Here is a 22407-nt window from a genome sequence, read left to right as displayed (position 1 = left end):
GAACCATCTGGAAGCAGGGTGAGCTCTTTCTGCCAGCTCTGGGAGCAGCCTCACAGTGCAACCTGCCCCTTCGAAGGCAGAATTAAAACAAAAAAAAAGTAGGAATTTAGATGGCATCAAAGAAAATCTCACCTGACCTGAAGTCCCAGTGTTCTTAAAGAGGTTTACACCAATAAAATGCAGAATTGCCTGATATTAAGATAACACGGTGCTTGGCAGGGTTCAGAACTAGAACTGGAAGCAGTACTGATCACTGTGTTTCCTCATTTTTTTTCTTCAACATATCTTCAAAATTGGAGCAGACCAGCTGCTCTCTGTGCAGCATATCCTGTCTGAATTTGTAGATGCCTGAGGACAGTCAAAAGGAAAAGACACCCGCCAGCTGTCTGTCACCAGTGTAACTTCCAGCAATCTTTGTGTTTAATAGCCTTCAATGGATTGTTTTTTCCTCATGAATGTACCTAATCACTTTCTAAATCCTGTTTCATGCAGCACCACGAGAACGATAATCTAATTTTGGTCTCTAAGAGATGTAATACAAAAACAATAGGAGGCCCAGGAAAGAATGAAATCATTTTGCCAACAGATATTACAAAAGAAGGCAGTAATAATTCCAGTCCAGTGATGAAGAAAATTACTAAAACCACTCATTACAAAACAACCCAGCACATCCTGCTTTAAAGAACAATCATTTAGACTACTTTGCAATTTTGAAAAAAATAAAACCCACCCCATCTGTAATTGCCTTTCCAATATTGTGATATGGATGGTTCTTTCCTTGGTGCCACAACATAAACTTTAAAGTGTGCAGCTTTGACTGGTCCTACACTGCCTGGGGTTACTGAAAACTCTCCTAAAGCCTAGTGATCCTGGGATCAGGCATGAGTGAGATGAATTGAGACAAATGTTCCCAAGGCACCACCACTCTTTGCTTAGAACAGGAGAATTGCCTCAAACACATCCCTTCTGTGAATTTATGCTACTTGCACTCTATTATCAGTTAAGGAACTCTACTTATTTTGCAATCTTTGCACACTATCATTGTTGCAATCTCCCACAAAATGTTGAAATTAATTTTGAAGTTCTACACTTAGAGATTTGCTGCCATCATGTCCTAAACTGATTTACAAATTAAGAGTATTTTCCTTGTTTAAATACAGGTAGAATATCCCTTTTAATAAGCTATTTCCTTGTACTTTTTTAAAAGACCAGTATAAATATAGGCTTTTTATTTTGCATGTCTTGTGTCCCATTTAATAAGTTCCAGCTATTCAAAGAGTAAACAACTGAGTACATTCTACACAGCTCTGTGTAACCAGGGTGAAATTGGTGAGATTACATAAACCTTTCTATTTATCTAACTTCCAAAAAATGCAAATAAGAGCTTCCAAATGGAAGCCAAAGTAAAATATGCTCTTAAAGGCCCTTTTTAGATGGTATTAAGATGAATTTTCTCCTCTACCTGACGAATTTAAATACTTTTTTCTTTTATTTCAATCCTGTGTTATATAACATTTTTGCACAACCATTTTGTATTAACTTTACCACATTTGCTATTTCCCTCCATTCTCCCATTCTCATTGAAAATGCTAAAACACGCCCGATTCTTGCTTCATAACGTGTTTTTTAAGATAACATAGCTCCTGTTGAAAATGTTCCCAGGGAATGAGAAAAGCGATTACTGAGCTGAACATTTCAGAGGCTCTTAAGCTGCCATCAGGTGCACAGAATGTGCCAAATTCCCTATTCTGCTTGTCTAACAGAAGAAAATACTCAATTGAGACATCTGCAACATGACTTTTTTTTTTATCCTCCTGCTGTTCCTCCTGACCCAAAAGCAAGGCTGCTATTGCCTTTTTGAATAGATTAGTCCTTATCTGAAAAGCCATTTAGTTGCAAATCCCAAACCTTTCCACTATTACCACATATGCCTGTATTAGCCACGGTAAAGGCCCGTAACAGAGCAGTTCAAATGTTGGACTAATGACCTCTGGTATTTCTATAGAAGTGCTCTGTTAAACACTCAGGCATTTCAACTTTCAGTCACAAGACCTATAAAAAATTCATACTCTGAATCTCTAGTTTCAAACCACAGCACTACATCATTAAGAGCTTTTCAATCCTCCCACCCCACACACTTTACGAAGGGGGATGGGGAAGAGAGCTTTTATCTTCCTGGCAATAAAATTTCACATTTTCTTCTCCTCTTGTTTGCATTTTTAAGCAGTACTGGAGGTTGGGGAAAAAACCAGCCACCAATGTGAGCATGAGCTTTCTTTTATTCTATTAAAATATAACATAATCTGAGAAGTTTTAGCTAGGTATTTAGCTAAACATAAAAAATGGTGTAAAAAACAAGCTTAATCATTTAAGTAACTTTTGTCTCAATTGTGGCTGCCTTTCAGAAATCATAAAACTTCCAAGACTGAAAGAAAAGACTACCCCTGACAAAGGGAAGCACCTGGAAAAACAGTGTACAGCTGACATAGTACATTCCCCAGCAGTATATACAGCTTTGATCTGGCCTTTAAATGAGTCTGCTGGATTAGAAGAACAGGGGTTTCTTTTGGATGCATGTTTATATTTTCCAGTAAAAATATGGTTATTTTCTATGACAATTTAGTAAACCAAAATTGAATACAACGGCTCTTCTAACCTCTCAAAATGTTCAAAACGACCCTTTCTAAAGAGTCACGTTTTTCCTGCATGGTGTAACCCTGTCTCATGTCACATTTCTTCTTTCTATCCTCACTCACTGCTTTTAAAGCAATGCTGTAATGCCCATCCTTCCTGGTCCCCAATTTGATGGGGTCTCACTGGCCGTGCCACATGCACAGAGTACATCTGTCACCTCCCTGAAAGGGTTATGAGCAGCCTGGGCAGTGAGATCTCTCCTCTCCTCTCCTCTCTTCTCCTTTCCTCTGTGATCTCATCGAAGACACCGTTTGTCCTAAAAGAAACCTCTGTCCTTGATCGTCCTACCTACAGGACAGCAGCGGTCTCATGCACATCACAGGCTGAAATATCACGCAAAGCTCTCCGCTTTCTTTTCTTCGTGTTCCTTTTCTCCATAGGTTTGGTTGGGCTTTTTTTACCTCATGTATTCAATGACGACTTTTAAGCACAAGTAGATAGCTAAAGGGGCCGGAAACAGATTTATATCTTATCACCGATAATAGCAGAGCTGGATAAAATGTCATCTAGGGAGCTTTTTTTTTTTTTTTTTTTAATGTGCTAAAAGCATCTCTCATCAGCAGGAAACAAAGAGGTTTCTAGGAAGTCACACAACGCCCACGAAAACAGACTTTATCTCATCGCCTCTCTTCGGAACAATTTTACCGGAACAATCCCCATCCGCCGCCGATTTTTGAAGAGGCTCAGCGTCCTTTTTCTGCCACCGCCCCTCGGCGCTCCTCGGGCGAGCAAACGCCACCAGCCCCGGTCACCTTCCCGCGGGCGGTGCCGTCCCCCGCCCGTGCCCGCAGCGCCCGAACGGCGCCGGGAGAGCGGCGCGCCCACCCCGCCTGCCCTGCCCCGGACACCTCGCCCGCACCGCGACACCGGGCACGGCCCGCCGGGACACGGCCGCCTCAGGAGCGCGCCCCGGCAGAGCGCCTCGGGACCGTGCCCCGGGAGCAAGTCTCGGGAACGGGTGCGAGGAGCGCGGCCAGGGAGAGGGGTCCCCGGGCGCGTTCTCAGGGAACGGGCCGTGGGAACGGGTCTCGGGAGCGAGGATCGGGAGCGCGCCCCGGGATCGCTCTCGGGAGCGAGCGCCGCCCCTCACGGCCGCGGGTGACCCCTGCACGCGCCACCGCCCCGCCCCGCCCACGCCGCTCCTCCCGCGCGCACGCGCCCGCCGCGCCGTGACGCCACAGCGGTGCGCGGAGCCATGACGTAGGTCGCCGATCCCGCCAATAGGAGCGCGCGGAGGGCGGGGCCGGCGCCGCTGGTTGGCTGCCGCCGCCGCCCCCGCCCCGCCCCGCCCCGCGGCCGGCGGCGGGGGGGACCCGGATGAGGCGGCCCCTGGCGGCCGCGGCCGTTAAACGCCGGCCGGGCGCGGGCGCGACGTCCGCGATGGCGGCGGCGCGGTGAGGGCGGTGCGCCCGGGGCAGCGCGGAGGGCCGAGGATGCCGCTGCTGTACGTGATCCTGCTCTCGGCGCTGGCCGGCTGCTGCCTCACGCTCCTGCTCCAGCTCCTGCTCCTCTACAGGAAGAAGCCCGAGCCCCCCGGGGCGGACGGAGCCTACGGCGGTCTCGTCTACGCCCGCGTGGCGCCCGAGCACGGCCTCAGGGAATACCTGCAGGGCGCGGAGCCGGCCGGCGGCCCGGCGTCGGTGGAGCCAGCCCCCAGCCCGGCCCCGGCCTCTGCGCCCGCCGCCGCCCCGGGCCCCGAGCCCGGCCCCAAGCAGCAGCAGCCGGAGCCCCCTCCAGACCCCTCCTCCCGCGAGGAGACGTGCCACTTCCTCAATGCCATCTTCCTCTTCCTCTTCAGGGAGCTCAGGGACACTGCCCTGGTCAGGGACTGGGTCATCAAGAAGATCAAGGTGGAGTTCGAGGAGCTGCTCCAGGCCAAGATGACAGGGAAGGTGCTGGAGGGGCTCAGCCTCAGGGAGGTCTCTCTCGGCGATGTCCTGCCTGTCTTCAAGTCCGTGAAGCTCATCCGGCCGGTGATCTGCAATGGGGAGGGCTGTCCCGAGGAGCTGGGCTTTGAGGTAGACCTGGAGTACAATGGTGGCTTCCACTTGGCCATCGATGCTGACCTGGTGTTCGGCAAGTCGGCCTACCTCTTCGTGAAGATCTCCCGGGTGATGGGGAAGCTGAAGCTGGTCTTCACGCGCCTGCCCTTCACGCACTGGTTCTTCTCTTTTATGGATGACCCCGTGATACTCTTTGAGGTGAAGTCTCAGTTTGAAGGGAGGCCCATGCCTCAGCTCACTTCCATCATAGTGAACCAGTTCAAGAAAGTAATTAAGCGCAAGCACACCTTACCCAATTATAAAATCAGGTGAGTTGTCCTGCATCCTCAGCATTACTTGGGTTGGTGTGCAGCAGAATTGCTGCTTTGCTCTTAATGGGTATTAAGCATGGTACGTTGCTTGTCTGCTGGCAGAAGCTTTCCATGAAAGGAAGGATCATTTTCCATTTATAACAGGTGGAGAAGCCATTGCACGGTGAGGTTGTGGCATGCCCTCAACTGGGTGTAACTAAGTGGCAGAATTAATGTGTATAAAAAGTTTTGGGGTCTTGTTAGGTGTGTGGTAATAGGACCATGATATCCCTCTTCAGAAGAGGTAGGAGGATGTCTCCATGGAGAGTGTATGGGTTTGGGGTGTCCTCCCAAGCGTCTGCCACTGGTGAGCCACCACCAGGGCAAGACTTGTGGCTTATGCTTACCTGTAGAGGTGAGATGATGATTACTTAATATAAGAAAGGGTAGAGTTCACTCTCTAAGGAATATTTTTGAGATCCCATGATATGGGCAGTCCGCTTCTTTTCTGGTCTGCTTAATTCCTTTAGTAATTGGGGGGGGAAGTCTAAAAGTTGATAAGAGAAATATTGCCACTACTGTGGTAAGTAAAACTTTGGGGGACCTTTTGTTTTATTGGTTTCTTTGTTTGGTTGGTTGGTTTTTTATTATAGTATGTTTTCTTTTACAAATGCACACACTGAGCACCGACTACATTATATAGTGAATATAATGAAATGTGCAGTGATACTTCTGTAGCAGAAGTGGCAAGAGGCATATGTGCTTTGTTTCTGTCCTCTGATATTGATATCGAATGTCTTACCACTGTTCAGGTACTGTTTCCTTTCTGTTGTGTCTTACCATCGTAGGATACCATGTTTCCTTTCTCTCTTGTTTGTGCTTTGTAGCTTTTGTTGTGTATTAAGTAAGGATTTCAGTTTTGTTTACCTCATTCTTCTGCAATAAGCCTTTTCCCTGAAATTCGTGAGAGATGACTAACTGAAAATGCCCATTTGAATTTTGAAGTGTAATTAACCTTGTAGTGATGTAATTTTTAAAGCCTTTTCAGCTGGTTCTCCTGTAATTGAATTTATAAGAGCTCTCACAAAAGTGGATTTTTAAAATATCCAAGATTTGGATGGCCCTGTCAGGGCAATAAGTAGCTTTGTCAGGTAGTGTGGTAGTCCTTTCAAATTTTGAGGTACCAAATTGCTCTCCAGAAGAGAGTAACCCCTGGACAGCAGGGAAGCTGTCAAGAGCAAGTTTGCTTCCATTCTCTTGCTGTTTTGTAGAGAGTGAAGCTGTAAACTGTGGAGAAGAGCCCGAAGGAGAGGCTGTGATAGCACAGTCGTGGTGCAGAGTCAGCACTCCCAGCATACCTAGAAAGAACAAATGAACTTTGCACTCCCTAGACCAGCTTTTAGGGTTCCTGTGCAACCAGTGATGATGTGTTTCTCCCCTTCAGCAGATGTAAACAGGCATCTTCACTTTGCCTCTGAGAGATGCACAGGGACAGGAAGGTGTTTTCATTATTTAGTTGGAGATAGTAAGTTTTCCACGTGTTTCTCAAACTTTCTGCCACCAGAAAGAATGAATGAGGCATGTGTGAGGGACTGGAAGGGCAAATAAGGAAAGATGCAGAGTGCAGAGCCTGAGACAGAAGTGGGAAGTGTGAAGATAGAAGGTAACTGACACTAAGAATAATACATGAAGCATAAAGAATTATAAAATGAAGAAGAATTAACTGTTAAGGTAAAGTGTTCTCTCTAGTTAAAGGAGTTGGGAATTTATGAGTGTTTCAGAGTAAAATGCAGTATCATAGCTGATTTCCACACTACATAGTGGCTGGTAGCCTACTGTGTTCAGTGAAACAGTGTCCAACTCTATATGGTGCTTTTGACCTTGACATTTTATGCCATGTATTGAACATATCATTTCAACCCCCTGTGTTGTGAAGGGGGCATTAAGGCAGGACACTAAGCTCATTGCACATTAATGGAATTGTCCTAAGGAAGGAAGACAGGGTCATTGGTGTCCCAGCTGTCCATAACATGGCCTTTAAAGCTTCAGATGGGAACCTTTAGCTGTCCACAGTAGCCCAAGGTTTTGTGGAATACAGACTAAAACTACAAATTCTTCACCAGCATGTCCCAGATGAGTTTAGGCAGGTGAATGCCCAAACTTGATAACAACTGAATAGTAACAATATACTCTTAGGTGGTGGCAGAGCTGAGAGTTCAGGTGTTACTGAGAACTGGTTTGGAAAACCAAGTCCCTTGCTGATAAGATGCAAAACTTGGGGCTTTAAACAGAGTTGTAAGATTACATTGGATTTGGGGTTATGGTATGCTAATATATTTCTTAGCAAAGAATATATGCGAAAAAGTCAGGAGTTTCTCAACTGCTTAATAACCTGTTACTTTACTTAAAGCTTAAAAGTTTCTCAACTACAGGGAATGTGATTATTCTCTCCTAATTTTTTCCTATTGCTTATATGCCTTTAAGTACATAGTCAGTATTTGCTTCCATGTATAGTTCAAAACCTTTTTGGTGTCTCCCTACTCTTGCTCAAGTAACTTTGTAAATAAATCTTTGAATAGCAGTGATTACAACGTTGTAAACAAAAGCACTTGGAGTGTGAGGAGTTCTCTCTTCATCTGGTTAAAAGGGGCGCTTTGCTACTCTGTTGGCTTCCACACTGAAGCCCACAAAAGAGTTTTATCTTGTTTCAAGGTGTTAATCAGCATATAAAAATATGCCATTTTCTTTGGCTTTTGTATTAGGCCACTTCTAGAGGTTATTACTGGGTAGTGGATGGCAGATGAAGAGAACTTTTGCCAGTAGTTGATTTTGAACATCGTGTTTGTGTTACAGATCCTGGCCTCCTCTGTTATTTAGTAATAAAATCCTGTGTTAGAAAAATGTGTCTTCATATGTGTAGTGTCTGTTGCTACAGCCAAATTACTACACAAGTACTTTGTATTCTTTCCAGTTAGGTACAAAGTTTATGCAGCAGAGCAGTGATGAGTAAGATCATATTTTGTATCATCCATTTCTAGGACTGACTTTGTGTGATCTGCATAACTGTACCTTGAAAGTAGGAAAAGGCATCTTGCATTCCTGCTGCACTCCTTAGAGTCTCTAGGGAAAGGCAGTGTAGCCTAGTTAGTGCATTTAAAGTTTGTCTAGAATTTTATGCACTTTTTTCTCCATGAAAGCAATTGTCTACTAATTGAAAAAGAAGGGATGCACTTTATGTCTAAACAAATAAGTAGCAATTTGTGTTTTACTCTAATAGCATGTAATCACTTTTCTCTGTCTCTTTAATAAATGTGTCTGGCAAAACACCCTGTTTTGTAGCTGCTCTACCATTGAATGGAATTGCTATCTTGTATAGTAGAATTTGAGTAAATGGATGTAAGGCTGCTGGTAAAATCCAGTGAATGGTAGGCTGGGTTTTTCCTTTTTTTTGTCATCGTTGATAAAGGATTTATGCAATTGATAATAGCAATAGTTACATTTTATAGTTAATGTGAATGTATTTGTTGCTTTGTAACAGAAATACAAACAGCTTTTCTGCAAATATTTTGGTCTGTCAGAGCAGTGTCTTGTTCAGATGTGGGGAAGATCTAATACAACCTTTTTTATTCTCTGGTATACATGAGTTCTACTGCACTTTTGAGAAACAAAATAACTGTAAGTTAATATTATTTCTTTTTTATTACTAGCTGTAATGAATAATTGCAGGTATCATTTATTTGACTCTAAATGCTCCAAACTCTATTTTGACTTGGCCTAACTTTTTAAATTACCCTTTTTTTTTAGTGCTAAGATATATTGACCAGTGGGTAGAGCTTCAGAATGAGCATGGAAAGCCTTCTCTTCCCTGTTGGTTGGTTGTGATGTCAACTGTTGGTGTTCTGCAGTGGCCACTGACCCACTGGCTGTCTTATTGTCCCCAAATCTTTCATGCTGGCACTCTCAGGAACTGTGTTCAGTCAGTCTTGCATCTGCAGAGCTTGACTTGATGCTGGATTTTTCATGTAGGTTTCTTTTAGTAGAGCAGGGCAGTGAATACTATCAGCACAAAGCGGAGTTTATCTTGTGACCCGAGTCCAGCCTTTGTTTTTTGTTATACACACTCAGTTCTTTAACTGTTCATGTTGGTTTTAACTTTATCATGTCCTTTTAGTAGTGGATATTAAGATGGTTAACACTAAGCTGCAGTTCCTTGCATTGCCATAGCATGTTTAGGATTTAGAGGCACAGAGTAAGGACTATTTCAGGTGTCTGTCTCCTTGCTCGATGATGCTGTTGCAGTAGTCATGGGTTCATCTGTGTTAGTTCTCTAATGAGCTGTACCTTGCTCATTAACCTTTTATTAAGCTGCTTATGGTGACAACCTTGCTGTGCGCCCCCTCACCTCAAGTTTATCAGTACACTGATGGTGTTGTGTCCAGCTTGTTCTTAATAGCTGGGTGTATTTTTGCTCTTTTGCACAGCTCCTGATCTTGCTTTTAAATTTTGGAGAGGTTTGGGTTTTGGGTTCTTTCTAGGCAATAAAAGCACAGTTTGCCATAATGAAGATACAAAGCCTGGTATGTATATGTAAAGTCCTTCTTCTGCCAGAATTTAACTTCCTGGTATTTCTTAAGCAGTGATATAAAAAAAACCTGACAGCTGCTTTATTTTTTTCCTAAATGAAACATCTTGCAAGTTCATCCATTCAGATTCTAAGCAGACCTGGTGCTGCCTAAGCAGTGGGTCAGTTCTGTATATTTTAGAAACACTTTGTTTCTTAGGTTGTTACATTAAAAAACTCGAATATTTCGTATTGATACTAGCCTGCTTTGAGAAACTATATATGCTTTATTTTAATGCATGCTGCCACAGAGGGCAATAACTTTCTTTTCTTTAGAAGTATTCTCACAAAGCATTGCTTCTACCATTTCTATATTGGGTGTTTAGATGACCTCCTCTGAATTTTCCTTAGAACTGATCATTTGCATTATATTTAGTCATGTTAAATAGTTCTGTGCTTTATTTGGAAGCTGGGGCTATATTGAATTTCTCTGGGAAGAACAATTAGACTAGACTATTTTTATTTACCATTATAGAATGCAATCTGAGAGTTACATAGTAGTTTCCTATTTTTGGCAAAACTTAAGCCTAGAAGTCATGTAAATAGCTATTGATTTGAAATGTGTTTTACAACAGAAATTACTTCATAATGAGGAAATGGAGGTATTTGAAAAAGTATAAAATTTTAAAAAGTATGTATTATTCATATGATGAGGCTATATACAGGAGTACCAGAAATAATCAGAGCTTGGACTTGTGAGCATGTCTTTGCTTCAGAGACCTTTCTCTGTAGCTGCTGCAAAGGGAGGGTTTTTCTTTTTGACTGGATTTCTACTGTAGTTGATATGAATCTCTCTACTAGTTAAATCTGTAAGACACTCCTGTTTGAATTTCTCATTCCTACTGGTGCTGAAAAGAGAGAAGAGCCATTTGTTGGGTTTTTTATTGTTTATTTTTTTTAACACCACGCCTATTCTAGATACAAAAATTTTCCAATGTACAAAAGCATTAAGAAAGCCCCCAGGATCTGAGTCCTTTTCTGCTCTGCAAAAATTGATGGTAAAGCAGCACTGTGATTTGCAGACTGTCCCAGAGGTACTGCCCTGAATAATGCCAGCACAGACTATTCTGCTAATGGCAAAGTGGTGATAATTTGACTCAGTAGATCTGTCTGTAGATGGTAGTTTCATGCTTGGAAGGTTATCTTAGTAGTGCATGGACAAGCAGTTTTTCTTAGTCTTACAGGAATTGGATAAATGGGTCTGTAGGCAACCTGGCACACAATAAACACAACCAAACCTCAGAACAGCAAATATTTTCAATTTTTTCAGGGGTGCTACATATGTACAAGGGAGCTTTATAGTGCAGAGCTTTTTACTGTTTTGTTTTGGGAGGCATACATAATTTCTGGAGGGTCACTAAGTACAAGTTTCTTCAGATTGTATGAAATTCTATGGTACAATGTATGTATGTAAATCTTATGTAGCTATCAAGTTCAAATCCGTTGGTTCTAAGGGTTTTTTGAAACATTTTTAGTCATCTTCCCCAGCTCCAGCACTTCATGAGTTTTCACACTGGAAGGATTTAATTCTGAAAGAATGCCAGTTTGAAACTTGTTCATTGTAAAGTCAGATTTAATGAGTGACCAGCTACATACCAGACATTTCCCAGTATACAGGTGGCATTCTTTTCAGCTTAAGAGTGAGACTTTTTCTGTGGTTAGTCAACAAATCTTACATTTTCTATTCTTACCTGCAAGGGTGAGGAACTAACACATCACTGACTTGAGATGGTTTAGTGAAAAAATTGGGAGGTTTAGTCAGGGACAGAGAAAAAATCTCAGTTGGAGGGAGAGATGGATGAAGACATAAAGGAGTAAGTGTTGGTGATTAGTATCTGCCTTTTCTTGCAGCTAGAAATCCAGTAAGCTTAATTGGTCTGACACAAAAATAGGACCTCCTTCAACTTTTCTTCCTTGCAACAATATATAAAAGATTGTGCAATAATAATGAAAAGAAAATTACCTCATTTAATCCTTTGCTGGTTTGTATTTAAAAGTTACTTGATCTTAATTCTGCAATGAACTTTCATGTGGATAGTGAATAAAACTGAAAAATCTGCTAAGATTTTAGTACTTGATGGTGTTTCCTGTTCACCAGCATTGAGACCATGTTTCTGTTCACCTGGGCTCTGATCTTGAACTGATCTGCTGCCCAGTGAAAACAAGTATGGTTCTTTTTATCAGTTGTCCTAATTTGTGTTGCTTTCAATGCATATGAATAAAATACAAACGAAGCAGTAGTAGTGTTTATTTTTTGAAAGGTAACTTATTTCAAAATATAAATCATATAGGAGTTAATCGCTTTATTGAACTGTAGGCACCTAAGAAATGTCTGGGTTTCTTTCTGAGCCTGTCTGCTGAAGCAGGTAGGTGTGTTCAGGCACTGGAATTGGGCTATTCTGAACCCCCTTTTACAGACTGTATTATGATTTTTAGACTCTGTGCATAGATAGTATGGTTAATGTTCCCCACCTGCCACACAGAACTGAACAGTGGGTTTCCCTGAAGGAGATTACTTCAAGGAACAGAGACACAGAATTTACCTGTAAAGATATGTAGCTAATACATCTCTCAGTAGCTCATTTGATGTAAAAATGTAGGAGTCTTTTTTGTCTAACCTATTTATATGTATTAAATGCACAAAACAGTTAATCTTTTATTGGCAAATGACACTTGATCAGAAAGCTCTTTAAAGCAGCCTGGGTAAGGACAGTAGGTTTTAGTGGGGTAGAACAGTGCAGTGCTGGTGAAGCTCAGTCTCAAGCTGCTGGATTCACTATTGGAGCTAGTCCTCTCATGTTCTGGATTTCTGTGGGAAACTGCTTATTCTGCATTCCTGCAGAGATTGCCTAAAGTCACCCAATCTGTTCCTGTGTTTACAGTTCATGTTCCTGCTTGCTTGACTTAAAACAGTCTTAACATTTGAGTATTCTTGATATTATTTTTTCTTTAGAGTATAGTCAAAGACTTTGACTCCACTTCTAGGATTAACAAGCTTTATTTTCTAAAATGAGTATGGAGAGAAATTAGCAACCCACATTAGGTTACATTAATAGATAATTTGTGTCACCCCAGTCTGCTAAAAACCCTGAATTGTGGAAGTACAAAAACCTTTGGATGATGATCTCAAACCATGCTTTCATCCAGAAAAAAGCAATAATCCAATGTGATGATGAAGACTCCTACATCACACCTGCCCAAGGCCATTAGGGTGCATCTTCCTCCCTAGGCACCCTGCCTTCTGGAAGGACTCCTACCCTTGTGCAGCCCTGGACTCTGCTGCAGGACCCAGCTGGAGCCTGGAAGAGTTTTAGACCTCTCTGTGGCCAAACACAGCTCTGCAAAATGCCAGGAGATGCTGGCCATAGCAGACAAGAAAAGAAAGAGAGGGAAAACTTTAAATTTTGTGAGGTAAAAAACCCACAGAAATTGTGTTCAACCCTGAGTTGGGCTCTGGAGAGCTACTTGGTTTGGTATTTTCTTTCCCCTACAGGCTGCTCTAATTCATTTCAGCTTAAAAACTATGGGGTACAACTTACCTTCATAACATCTTAATTCCCCTGTTCAGTGCTGCTGGAGTTCAGCAGAATGGCCTGTGAGGACCAGTGCCCCAGCCCTCTCCATTAAAGCTGTTTCATGTAATGAAAAATACAGGAATTCTACTACAGCAATACAGTTCACACATTTTTGAAGGCTTACCAGATGTCATAAAGCTCTGTCTGAAATAGAGTGTGTATTACAGTGATCAGCTGATGATAGTTAATCAGACTGTTACACGCCCTCAAAGACAGTAATTAATTGCCAGATATGACTAGCATAAAATTAGATTATGATAATCACTTGGGAATTAATTTTTTGGCAATTTTTTGTTGCTTTAGCTGAAAAACCTACAGGGACACTTTGAGATGTAAATTTAAAAAATTTCTTTCTGTCCAATATTTTTAAATTATCTGTGGACATCTAATGGAAATCATAACACTTACATACTTCGTTCTGACTTTCTTAACTGAGACTTAATGCTAATCAGGATATATTCCTGCATCAGTGTCAATGGCAACATTGTTATGAGAAATGCTCACTCAGAAGGAAACGTGTACAAATACTACAATCTACTTTTGTAATGGCATTATGTGTTGTTTGCAAGTGAAATGAAGGTAGTAGTACTGGTAATAACTACTACCACATATGTAAAATGCTTTAAATTATGCTTAAACCTGTGAAAAATACCCGTCACATATGTTTTATATGTAGTATCTTAAAGGTAACCCATTGTGTAGTCACTTGTGCAGTAAATGGCTTAAACCATTATTCAACCATTATTCCTGTTTGCCTAAGCTCAAATAGGAAGAGTAGAAATGGAAGATCCCAGTCTTGCACAGGGCTTCCTGGTGGTGTTTGGATCACCTCTGAATGATCCGGCTTGGTGAATAGTTCCTAAGTAATTAACCAGGGGTTATGACTCAGAAAACTTCAACAGCTGTGTGGCTTTTTGTTGGTTTGGGGTTTTTTTTTAAGAATAACTGCATACTTGCTAACAAAACCTGATGCAACATGTCAGAAGAAACAAAACAAAGCCTAATGTTTCCAAGCAAAGAAAGAGCCCAGTGAATTAAAAAGGGAGGTGGGGTGGGAACAGCAGTGTTAGTGGTATTGTTTTAAAACAATACTACAAAAACTCAGATGGTTTCTTCTTTTCCTCTGTTCCTCTGAATGAAGGGCAAATTAGAGAGAGTATTCAAATTCCTAATGAGGTTGGTAGGAAAAGGTTATACTAATTTGAGCAGCTGCTTCTATCAAATGTAATCACAAGTCCTAATTGTAACTTGCCATGAGGGATGCAGGATTTGGAAAGGGCAGGAATCCTTCGTGTTAATTAATCTTACAAACCCTTCCTGTGTTTGACTGTCAACAGTGGTGCCACAGGTCATGTTCAGACTGAGCTTCTGTGTTATTTGATCCTGTTTACTGTATGGGTCTATTAATAAAATGCTGTGACTTGCCTTGTGGTGTCATCTTTGCTTGGGGGACAGCTGTACATGGCCATGGTGTGTCCCTGGGTCCATTTGTGCCCTCCCCACCACTGCAGACCCTGAGCTCTCTAAAAAACAGGCCCATAATGACTGCTGTTTACAACTTCAGGGTGAGCTGTCAGTCAGTCATCTCAGCTTTCAAAATGGTACTACGAAGCCTGAGCTCCCAGGCAGTGAATTGGAGCATCTTCTGTCTTGTCAGAAGTGACTGGATAAATGTAGATTGAGGAGAATCTTCTGCAGTTCGAGCATTTTTAAAACTAACTGGAGGAGCGAGGATAAACCTTGGGAAGCTCTCTTGCCTAGAATTCACAGTAGACACAAATGTTTTTTCACTTTTGGTTTACAGCTGTCAGAGACTGCTTTCAGCAGTGAGACAGTTGTTTCCTGTCTAAGCAGCCTGAGAGATGTCACTTTTTTCCACATGGATATAGGCTAGGGTTTAGAACAGAGGATTAAAACTCTTCATCTCAATGACTGAGTCGTGTTCAGAGCTTAGACTTCTCACAGAACATCATCTTTTTGCTCTAACCAGGATTGCAGACAGGTGCTGTTTGTAGAGGCTTGAGACTTCCTTATGGGAGAACATACTGCTGAAGTGAGCAAAAGCTAATGTTTGCCTAGCATCAGTCACTGGGACCAATCTCTAATCCATCTGGCTAAAGGTAGACTTCTGGGGTGGCTTCGCTTTTATTTGCTTTTCTGTGTGTGAACTTTTTGTTTTATGTTGTTTGGCTTTTTCCTGCTGCTGTTGTCCTTGAATGCCTAAAAGCTGGTTGCTAAACCACACCTACTTCTCTTTCAGCTCTATGTGAACATAAGCACATTCTGTGTTTTCTGTCCCATTTGGAGCAAAGCCACAACAATTCAGGCTTTTTGGTTAGACAGGGAAATTTTGTCTTCATCCTGTCTGAATTACAGCAGGATTTTCATCTCTTAATTTGAATGAACAGGATCTGAAAACTCAGGGATCAAACAGGCATTGACTACATTGAGTTAACTAAGCTGTTTCAGTAGTTTTGGAATTTAGGATTTGGGAAGCTAGTCTTCTTGAAATGCAAAAAAGTATGCACGTGGTCAAGTTGATCTAGTTTGTGCTGATAAGAAAGAAGTTTTGGTAAGATTTACTTTTTACCTGTGGCTATTTCAATACAGGCAGTAAAACCATATTGTTAAGACTCTCCACGTTGTATTTGCAATTTCTGTCATATAAGCAAGAAAAAAATCTACTGTCTTTTTTGAAAAAGTTACTAAGTTGTTTGCATTTATTCTTTTATTTGTTCTTGTGGAAGCCAGAAGTTTGAGAAGTGTCTTGTCTCAAGTGTATGATTCAAAATATACCTCAGAATTACTGAGAAGATAGAAGACTGTAGTTTAAGAATCTGTGAAACTTCTTGGAAGAAAAAAAAGAGAACAGTAAAATCCTTGCCTTTTTTTATTTTTCTTTTGAGGACTTGGTTTAAGGAAAAAAAGGGCACTGTTCATATATTGAGAACTTGTGTGTATGAGCCTCCTACATGCGTGTGGCAGAATATCCTGTAAGACAGTGGGTGGATTACTAGATCTGATTTGCAGTTTACCATGACTCGTTATAGAAACCTACCATAATTTGAATTGTTAAAGTCCCCTGAGTGTGAATACTGACACAGTTCAGTAGCATTATTCCTTGAGAAATTAGTGGAAGCTGGGGAATTGCTTTTGTGAAATGTATAACTAAATCTATAAAGAAACCAGTACTGCTACTTTTTTTTTTTTTTGTTCAAAGTAAGGATGAGCTCCATTTTTATATCTTCAGTGTGAAGAATGATATAAGCTGTTTACAATATAATTCCTGACAAGTATAAATGTTAGCTGATAAGTAGTTTTAAATCTTACTAAGGTGATGATGTCTTTTTAGAAGTGGATTGTAATATTTTAGATTTTTTGTAGAAGTAAAACTTCATCTTAAATTACACAGTGTAAGAATAGAAGGCTGTTTGTATCTTAAAATATCTGGTCTCAATGACTCTTTGAAATTTACACACTTTATAAGTGCCTGACTTATGTTTCTGTGACTCAGGTGAAAAAGGCAATCTAAAAATGACTCAATTCTGTTGTGTAGTTAATTAAACCTTTTGATTACTCCCCAAACTAAAAATAAATTCATCTGTTATTCTTTCAACAGCATTTTAGATACTAGAATCTTCAGATATGGTAGCATTTACAAAACTGAATTGGTGCTCTACTAGAATTTGAAGTAAAAATTAAGACTTGCAATGCATTTGAAGTAGTCCTATGCTGAAGATACTTGCATTTTTAGTTGATGGGTTCTTCTAAGATTAATTTTTTTTTTCCTTCTTATTAATATTCAAATGTAACTTAAGTTCCTAAACCTGAAAACGTTTGATCTTTATGTCAGTAGAGTAGTGCTGGGATTCATATCATGCAAGTGTTTAATGTACTCTTAAACAGATGTTCAGTAATTTTAAGCACTGTTTTAGATACCAAACTTACTGTATAAAACCAGAGAATAATTTAAAACTTTTCCTATAACTTACTCTAGAAAAATATTCTCTCTTCTGAGTAAAAGCTCTACGAAATCCCACCTCCTCCTGCACTTAGAAATGAAACTGTAAGACTTTCTGGTTCTCCCAAGTAGGAGATGGAGTACTGAGAGCTTTTGAATTTTGATCCTGTTTCTGTTTAGCTCTGAACAATTTATTATTGTTTTTTTTACTGTGATTGTGTATATTCTTAACTGATGCAGTGAGCAGACACAGAAGCATATGGTTATCATACCAGATAAATCATTTTTTTTTTAAGTTCTCAATAGATTTCTTCATGCAACTAAAAATATTGTTAAGTAGGTACTGAGGGGACCAGTTAATTTAGGTAATAGGTTAATTAAACTAAGGTATAAAAGACTTCTGTCCTCTTTTCTGTTAAAAGCTGGTTAAAGGACTACAAAACAATCATCACAGAATAGTGAATATAAATTAAAGGCAGTGTGGGTCAGACATCTTTAAAACTTAATCACTGAATTACAGACTTGTTCCGTGTAGGTGAGTTCTGCTCCCACAACTGGCAACTGGAAGGGAGAATTTCCCCCATTCAGGGCTGAAAGCACTCAGAATGAAGGGAATAATCTTGATTTGCTTGGGGTTTTTCTGGATACACTTTTGATCTGGACTTTGATGAGGTGATGGTGAGAGGGAATGAGTCACTGAAGAGCAAATGAGCCACTGAAGTGACTCTGAAGTCTGGCACGAATGGAGTGTAGAAGTCCTTCAAGTGAAGGAGACACGGCCAGCAGTGGCTGGAAACATTTTTGCTGTGCTTTGTGTGTGGAAGAGCTTAGTATTGTGCTATTTTAGTGTACACCTTTAATCCTATATATTAATTGAGTAACTTAATCTTAATTACTTTCAGTGTAATCATCTGACTAATTCCTTGTGTGAAGTGGAATTTTTTTTGCTTTTTGTATCTTGCAATATTTTTTAACAAACACTTCTACTCTACAGCTTCTTTTAAATATTGCTTCTGTAGGGTTGTGGTTTTTTTCACTTGCTAAAATTTCACATGAAGTTTGATTGATGGGTATTCCTCTTCATATTAATGCTAGGTTTTAGCTAGCATTCTCTTAATAGTGTGCTGTCTGAATTTCACTTTTGGACAAATAAGATGAGTTTGTGGAGGGACTCTGGTAATTTAAAAACAAGTTGAAAAGGCACTATAAGCATTTAATATAAGGCACTTCTAAAGACTTTCTGCAGAGAGCATCCATTGCTGGCCTGCTGCAGTCCAGCCAAACAGAAGGAGAGAGATGATGGCTCTGTAAGAACGTGTGCCCTGCTTTTAGAAGGTGGGGAAGCTCACAGGCTTTTCCTGCTTTGGGGAAAAAGATGGGAGAACTGTGCTGCCTGTCCCTGTTGGGAGCATGGATTTCCTGTGCATGGTTTTACAACACAACAAGGGAATCGTCCCACCCTGTTACCAGCAGTCCCCATCTGGGTCTGTATTAGTTCACCAAATCCCACTGGGAAAGTCTTTCCAAATAAATAATGTTGTCTTGCACTTAAATATTCTGACAACAGTTCAGTTCCCTAATATGTAATTGAAATCTACAGGAAATAGTTTAATTTTGGAAATGCACAAACTCTCTGTAAATTAAATAGATAAGTGCTATGATATAAATTTGGAAGGCTTCAGAGTAGCACTCAAACATTAAAAATGCATTTAATATGGGATATTTAGCTCTTTGTATGTTGCTATGGAAATGGATGATGTGTTCCTTTTTTGCTAAAGATTTTGCAAATGAGTTGTGGCGATAAGAATATGAACATAAGTGCTTGTTGTAAATTAAACATGGTGTTGAGGCTGCCTTTTAATCCCATATTTGTAGGGAGTTTAACTAGTGCTGCACAAAGTCCTGCATACACTGCGAAGTGTTTTGCATATTGTTGTGTATAACTGTATTGGTATTTTAGAATTATTTTGCCTTTAATTCACTGTTGTATAAATTTGTTAACTTTTTTTTTTTTTTTCCAAAATAGAAATCAAAAATATAGTAAACATTGTCTTAATCTAGCAAGGAAAATGGCTTGCTGGGGATTATTTCATGATACTGTGCTGCAGCAAAGGCTTGCAGTGTGTGCTGTACTAACACTTTGTTCTGAAGTCACTTGAGGATGATGTTTTTGGTTTGAATGTGTAGGTGGATATGTCTGCATTCTTACTGGAATCTGTTATTTTGCTCTTCTGGTTTGTTCTTTTAGTATTTAAGATAGATTTGTCCAGGTTTGTGTTCTTGCTAAATAGGCTGCAGGATGTGTGCATATTGTAAGCGAAAGGCCTTCAAAATACCAACACTTTTAAGCATGGTATTTGCAGAAATTGGAAGAGCTGAAGGTAGCCTATTGAATCTTCTATCTTCTTTGTCATTTTTCCCTGCCAGAAGTCTTGTTTCAGTAAGTTACTGAAGCTTGGAATGGTGGTTGTGCGTTTGATACTCCCATGGAAAACTGTCTTTTTAATAGGTTTTAGGAAAAGGCGTATTGGCAGTTGCTGGTACTAATTGAAAAGTAGTTTATTAGTGCTTAAAAATCCTCAAACCTACAAGTATCTATTCACTCAAAACTTGGCATTATTTTCCAGGTTGTTTGCCTAACTCTTCTGCCTAATGAAATCTGAGCTAAGCCTGTATTTTGAGGGAGTAAAATCATTCCTAGCAGGTACCATTGCATGTGCTTAAAGTGAGAAACATGAGGTGGGTCTGAGTGGGGAGGTGGCCAGGCCCTGAAGTGGTACTAAGTTCTGTAGAGTCAAAATAGTGGGGTCATCTTGGTGTTTTTTCCCTACCCTTGTGATGCTTACTATTACTTTAGTAATTCAAGAACTATTAAGGAAAACTATGAGTAAAATACCAGACCAGTCAGTACATGCACAGGGCATATTTTGAGTTGGTTATTTGTGGTATACTCATAAACCTAAACCATGGCCAGGGTGATTTAATAGCCTCATATTTGTCATGCATAAGACTTAAAAAAAAAGGTGTTTAAAACTGAGTATTTTTATGTGACATATTTCAAAATGGTTTTCTTCATGAAGGAGTTAATGAGGGAGAAACTTGGAACCAAATTAAAGTTAGAAGTTGAATTGGATTTCAGGAAAATAGCTGCTGTGTTGAGTTGTGTTTATTCACAAAGAGAACAAAAGAAATGTCTTTCTCATGGCTCTGTACGAGGCTGTTGCTCGTACAGAAACGGAGCATCTTGAATCAGAGAGCACGGAGCTCCCTCCCAAAGTGTGTGCTGACAGTTAAAGGACGCTTAATTATTTATTTGAGTTTCTGAAACTCTTCAGTTCAGCTCCATGTGACTGTTTCCTGAACATATTGTGATCTCTGAATGTGACAAGCAGATGCCTCTGATGGTTGAGCAAACAGTACTTATGAAAGACTTCTTTCTTATGAAATGGCAGAGACATCCTGCAGGCTGTGCTGCTCCTCTTCTGCTGTTCGTAAGTCTCCGCACAAATAATCGCTGGGAGGCTGTGTCAGTGACAGAGGATGGAAACCAAAGCACAAGGCAGTGCTAGGAAATGAGAGCAATAAATAAAGACAGAAGGAAGGAATACCCTGTAGGAGGGTTTTTTTTTTTTTTTCCAAAAACTTTAGTACAGATGCTGTGATATCTTCTTTGTGCAAGGTTGTGGCCCTTGCTGTTGGGATTGCCTGTGTGTGTCAGCCATGTGATGGGGCTGCAGCTGTGCAGCCTCTCCTCCTCCTCCCCTCCCTCAGATAGGGGCTGACACTGGAGCACTATCACTTAAAAACCAAATTGGTATTTATAACTCAGCATTTTCTAATCCAAAGGAGAGAATTATGTGGTGAGATAGTCAGTGTTTTACACACGTTATCTTGAACATGAACTGCTTTTCCTGTGAATCACATGCTGCAGTGAGGGAAATAAAGTGTAAGGGCAAATATTTAGAATACCTGTACCTTTATTTTTATTTGAGAAAACTGGCTAAGAAGAGCAACTGAAAGTTTTTTTACAAAGTGGAAGACTCAATCTGTGTAACTAAAGGGAACTGTTCATTAGGGTGCGCCAACAGCACTGTCATAAAAAGTTGAAGTTTTAGGGTCATAGCATATTTTATCTTTCTATGCTGTGATGTTTATTCAGATGAACTTAAAGACCTGGGAAGATATTTACTGTAATAGGACTCTTGTATTGAATCATATTTGCAATCATAAACATACTGTGTGATTTTTACCAGCTTCCCACTTTCTCAGAATTTCCTGTGCTAGTAAATGTAACTCAGTCTATTCCTGTGAAGCAATCATTGTTTATTGAAACAAACATTGTTTATAATCTGCTGCATTTAAAAAGCTTTGGTAGCTCCTACTCATTCCCTTTGACCAATGAATATGTAGGAATGGCAGTATTTTTCTTAAAGAGTGTTAAAGATTATCATCCTGTTACCTTTTTTATAATTTTGTGTGTTCATATTATTTGTGTAATTTGAATTAAGAGAAATTTCTTCTGTATTTTTCAGGTTTAAGCCATTTTTTCCATTTCAAGTATTGCCATCTGAGGAATATGAAGATCGAGACCTCTGTATACAGGATTTTCTGTTGACAGAAGGTCGACTGAAAGTCACATTAATTGAATGTACAAGGTATATTTTTGTGCACTTTTGCTCGTTCTTGACTAAGCAAGGGCCAGTGTTTCCTCAGTTTATAGTAATTATAGCTGTAGGCCAGTTCTGATTCACAAAGTGGCAGCTTTGGTGTTGTGATTGCACTCTAATCAAGAAATGTACTTTCCTTAAAGTAAAAATGAACAAAGGAAATTGCAGTTACTTTGAGAGACTTCTGTTTTGTGTGGGTGCAAACCTTTGCATTTCTGAATTTTGCCTGGTTACAAGCTAATCTGTGCCTCCTCTTATTTGTTTGATTTGCCTTTCTGCCACACCAAATTAGGAGTCTCTTTCCAGGGCAATATAAATGTTGCAATTATATTACTGTATCATGTAAGCAGAGGGAAATAATTGTTTCACTCACTTACTTGGATAAATCCAAATCACTTTTATAAGACATTATTTATTGTCTTTGTCTTGAACAAAATAATGGAAAGAAATAAAATCTGTTTCCTTCATTCATTGAAAATTGCTCTCTTCAAAGCTGGAGAGAAGGTGTGTGGGCTCTTGGTTTGTTGGGGGTTTTTTTGTCAGGCCTCTTGGTTTATGTTAGATCTTATCCAAGTAGTGCTAAGGCTTTGATCTAG

General features: G+C 40.3%; 1 protein-coding gene across 2 annotated transcripts in view; it reads left to right on the top strand.

The window, feature by feature from the left end:
- The first annotated feature begins 4018 nt into the window (after positions 1-4018).
- Positions 4019-22407, top strand: part of PDZD8 (PDZ domain containing 8) — a 53421-nt gene continuing 35032 nt past the window's right edge. Inside the window, exons 1-3 of one of the 2 annotated variants that reach the window (XM_069020123.1) lie at positions 4020-4138; positions 4493-5005; positions 21677-21799. In XM_069020123.1, the coding sequence (XP_068876224.1) occupies positions 4128-4138; positions 4493-5005; positions 21677-21799 (647 nt within the window). In that variant the 5' untranslated portion in view covers positions 4020-4127. Of the gene's footprint in view, positions 5006-21676; positions 21800-22407 lie in introns of both variants that reach the window. The other variant, XM_069020122.1, reaches the window with a different exon arrangement.

The sequence above is a fragment of the Aphelocoma coerulescens genome, chromosome 6 (assembly GCF_041296385.1).
Source record: "Aphelocoma coerulescens isolate FSJ_1873_10779 chromosome 6, UR_Acoe_1.0, whole genome shotgun sequence".
NCBI lineage: Eukaryota > Metazoa > Chordata > Aves > Passeriformes > Corvidae > Aphelocoma > Aphelocoma coerulescens.
This window is presented reverse-complemented; position numbering and strand designations above follow the sequence as displayed.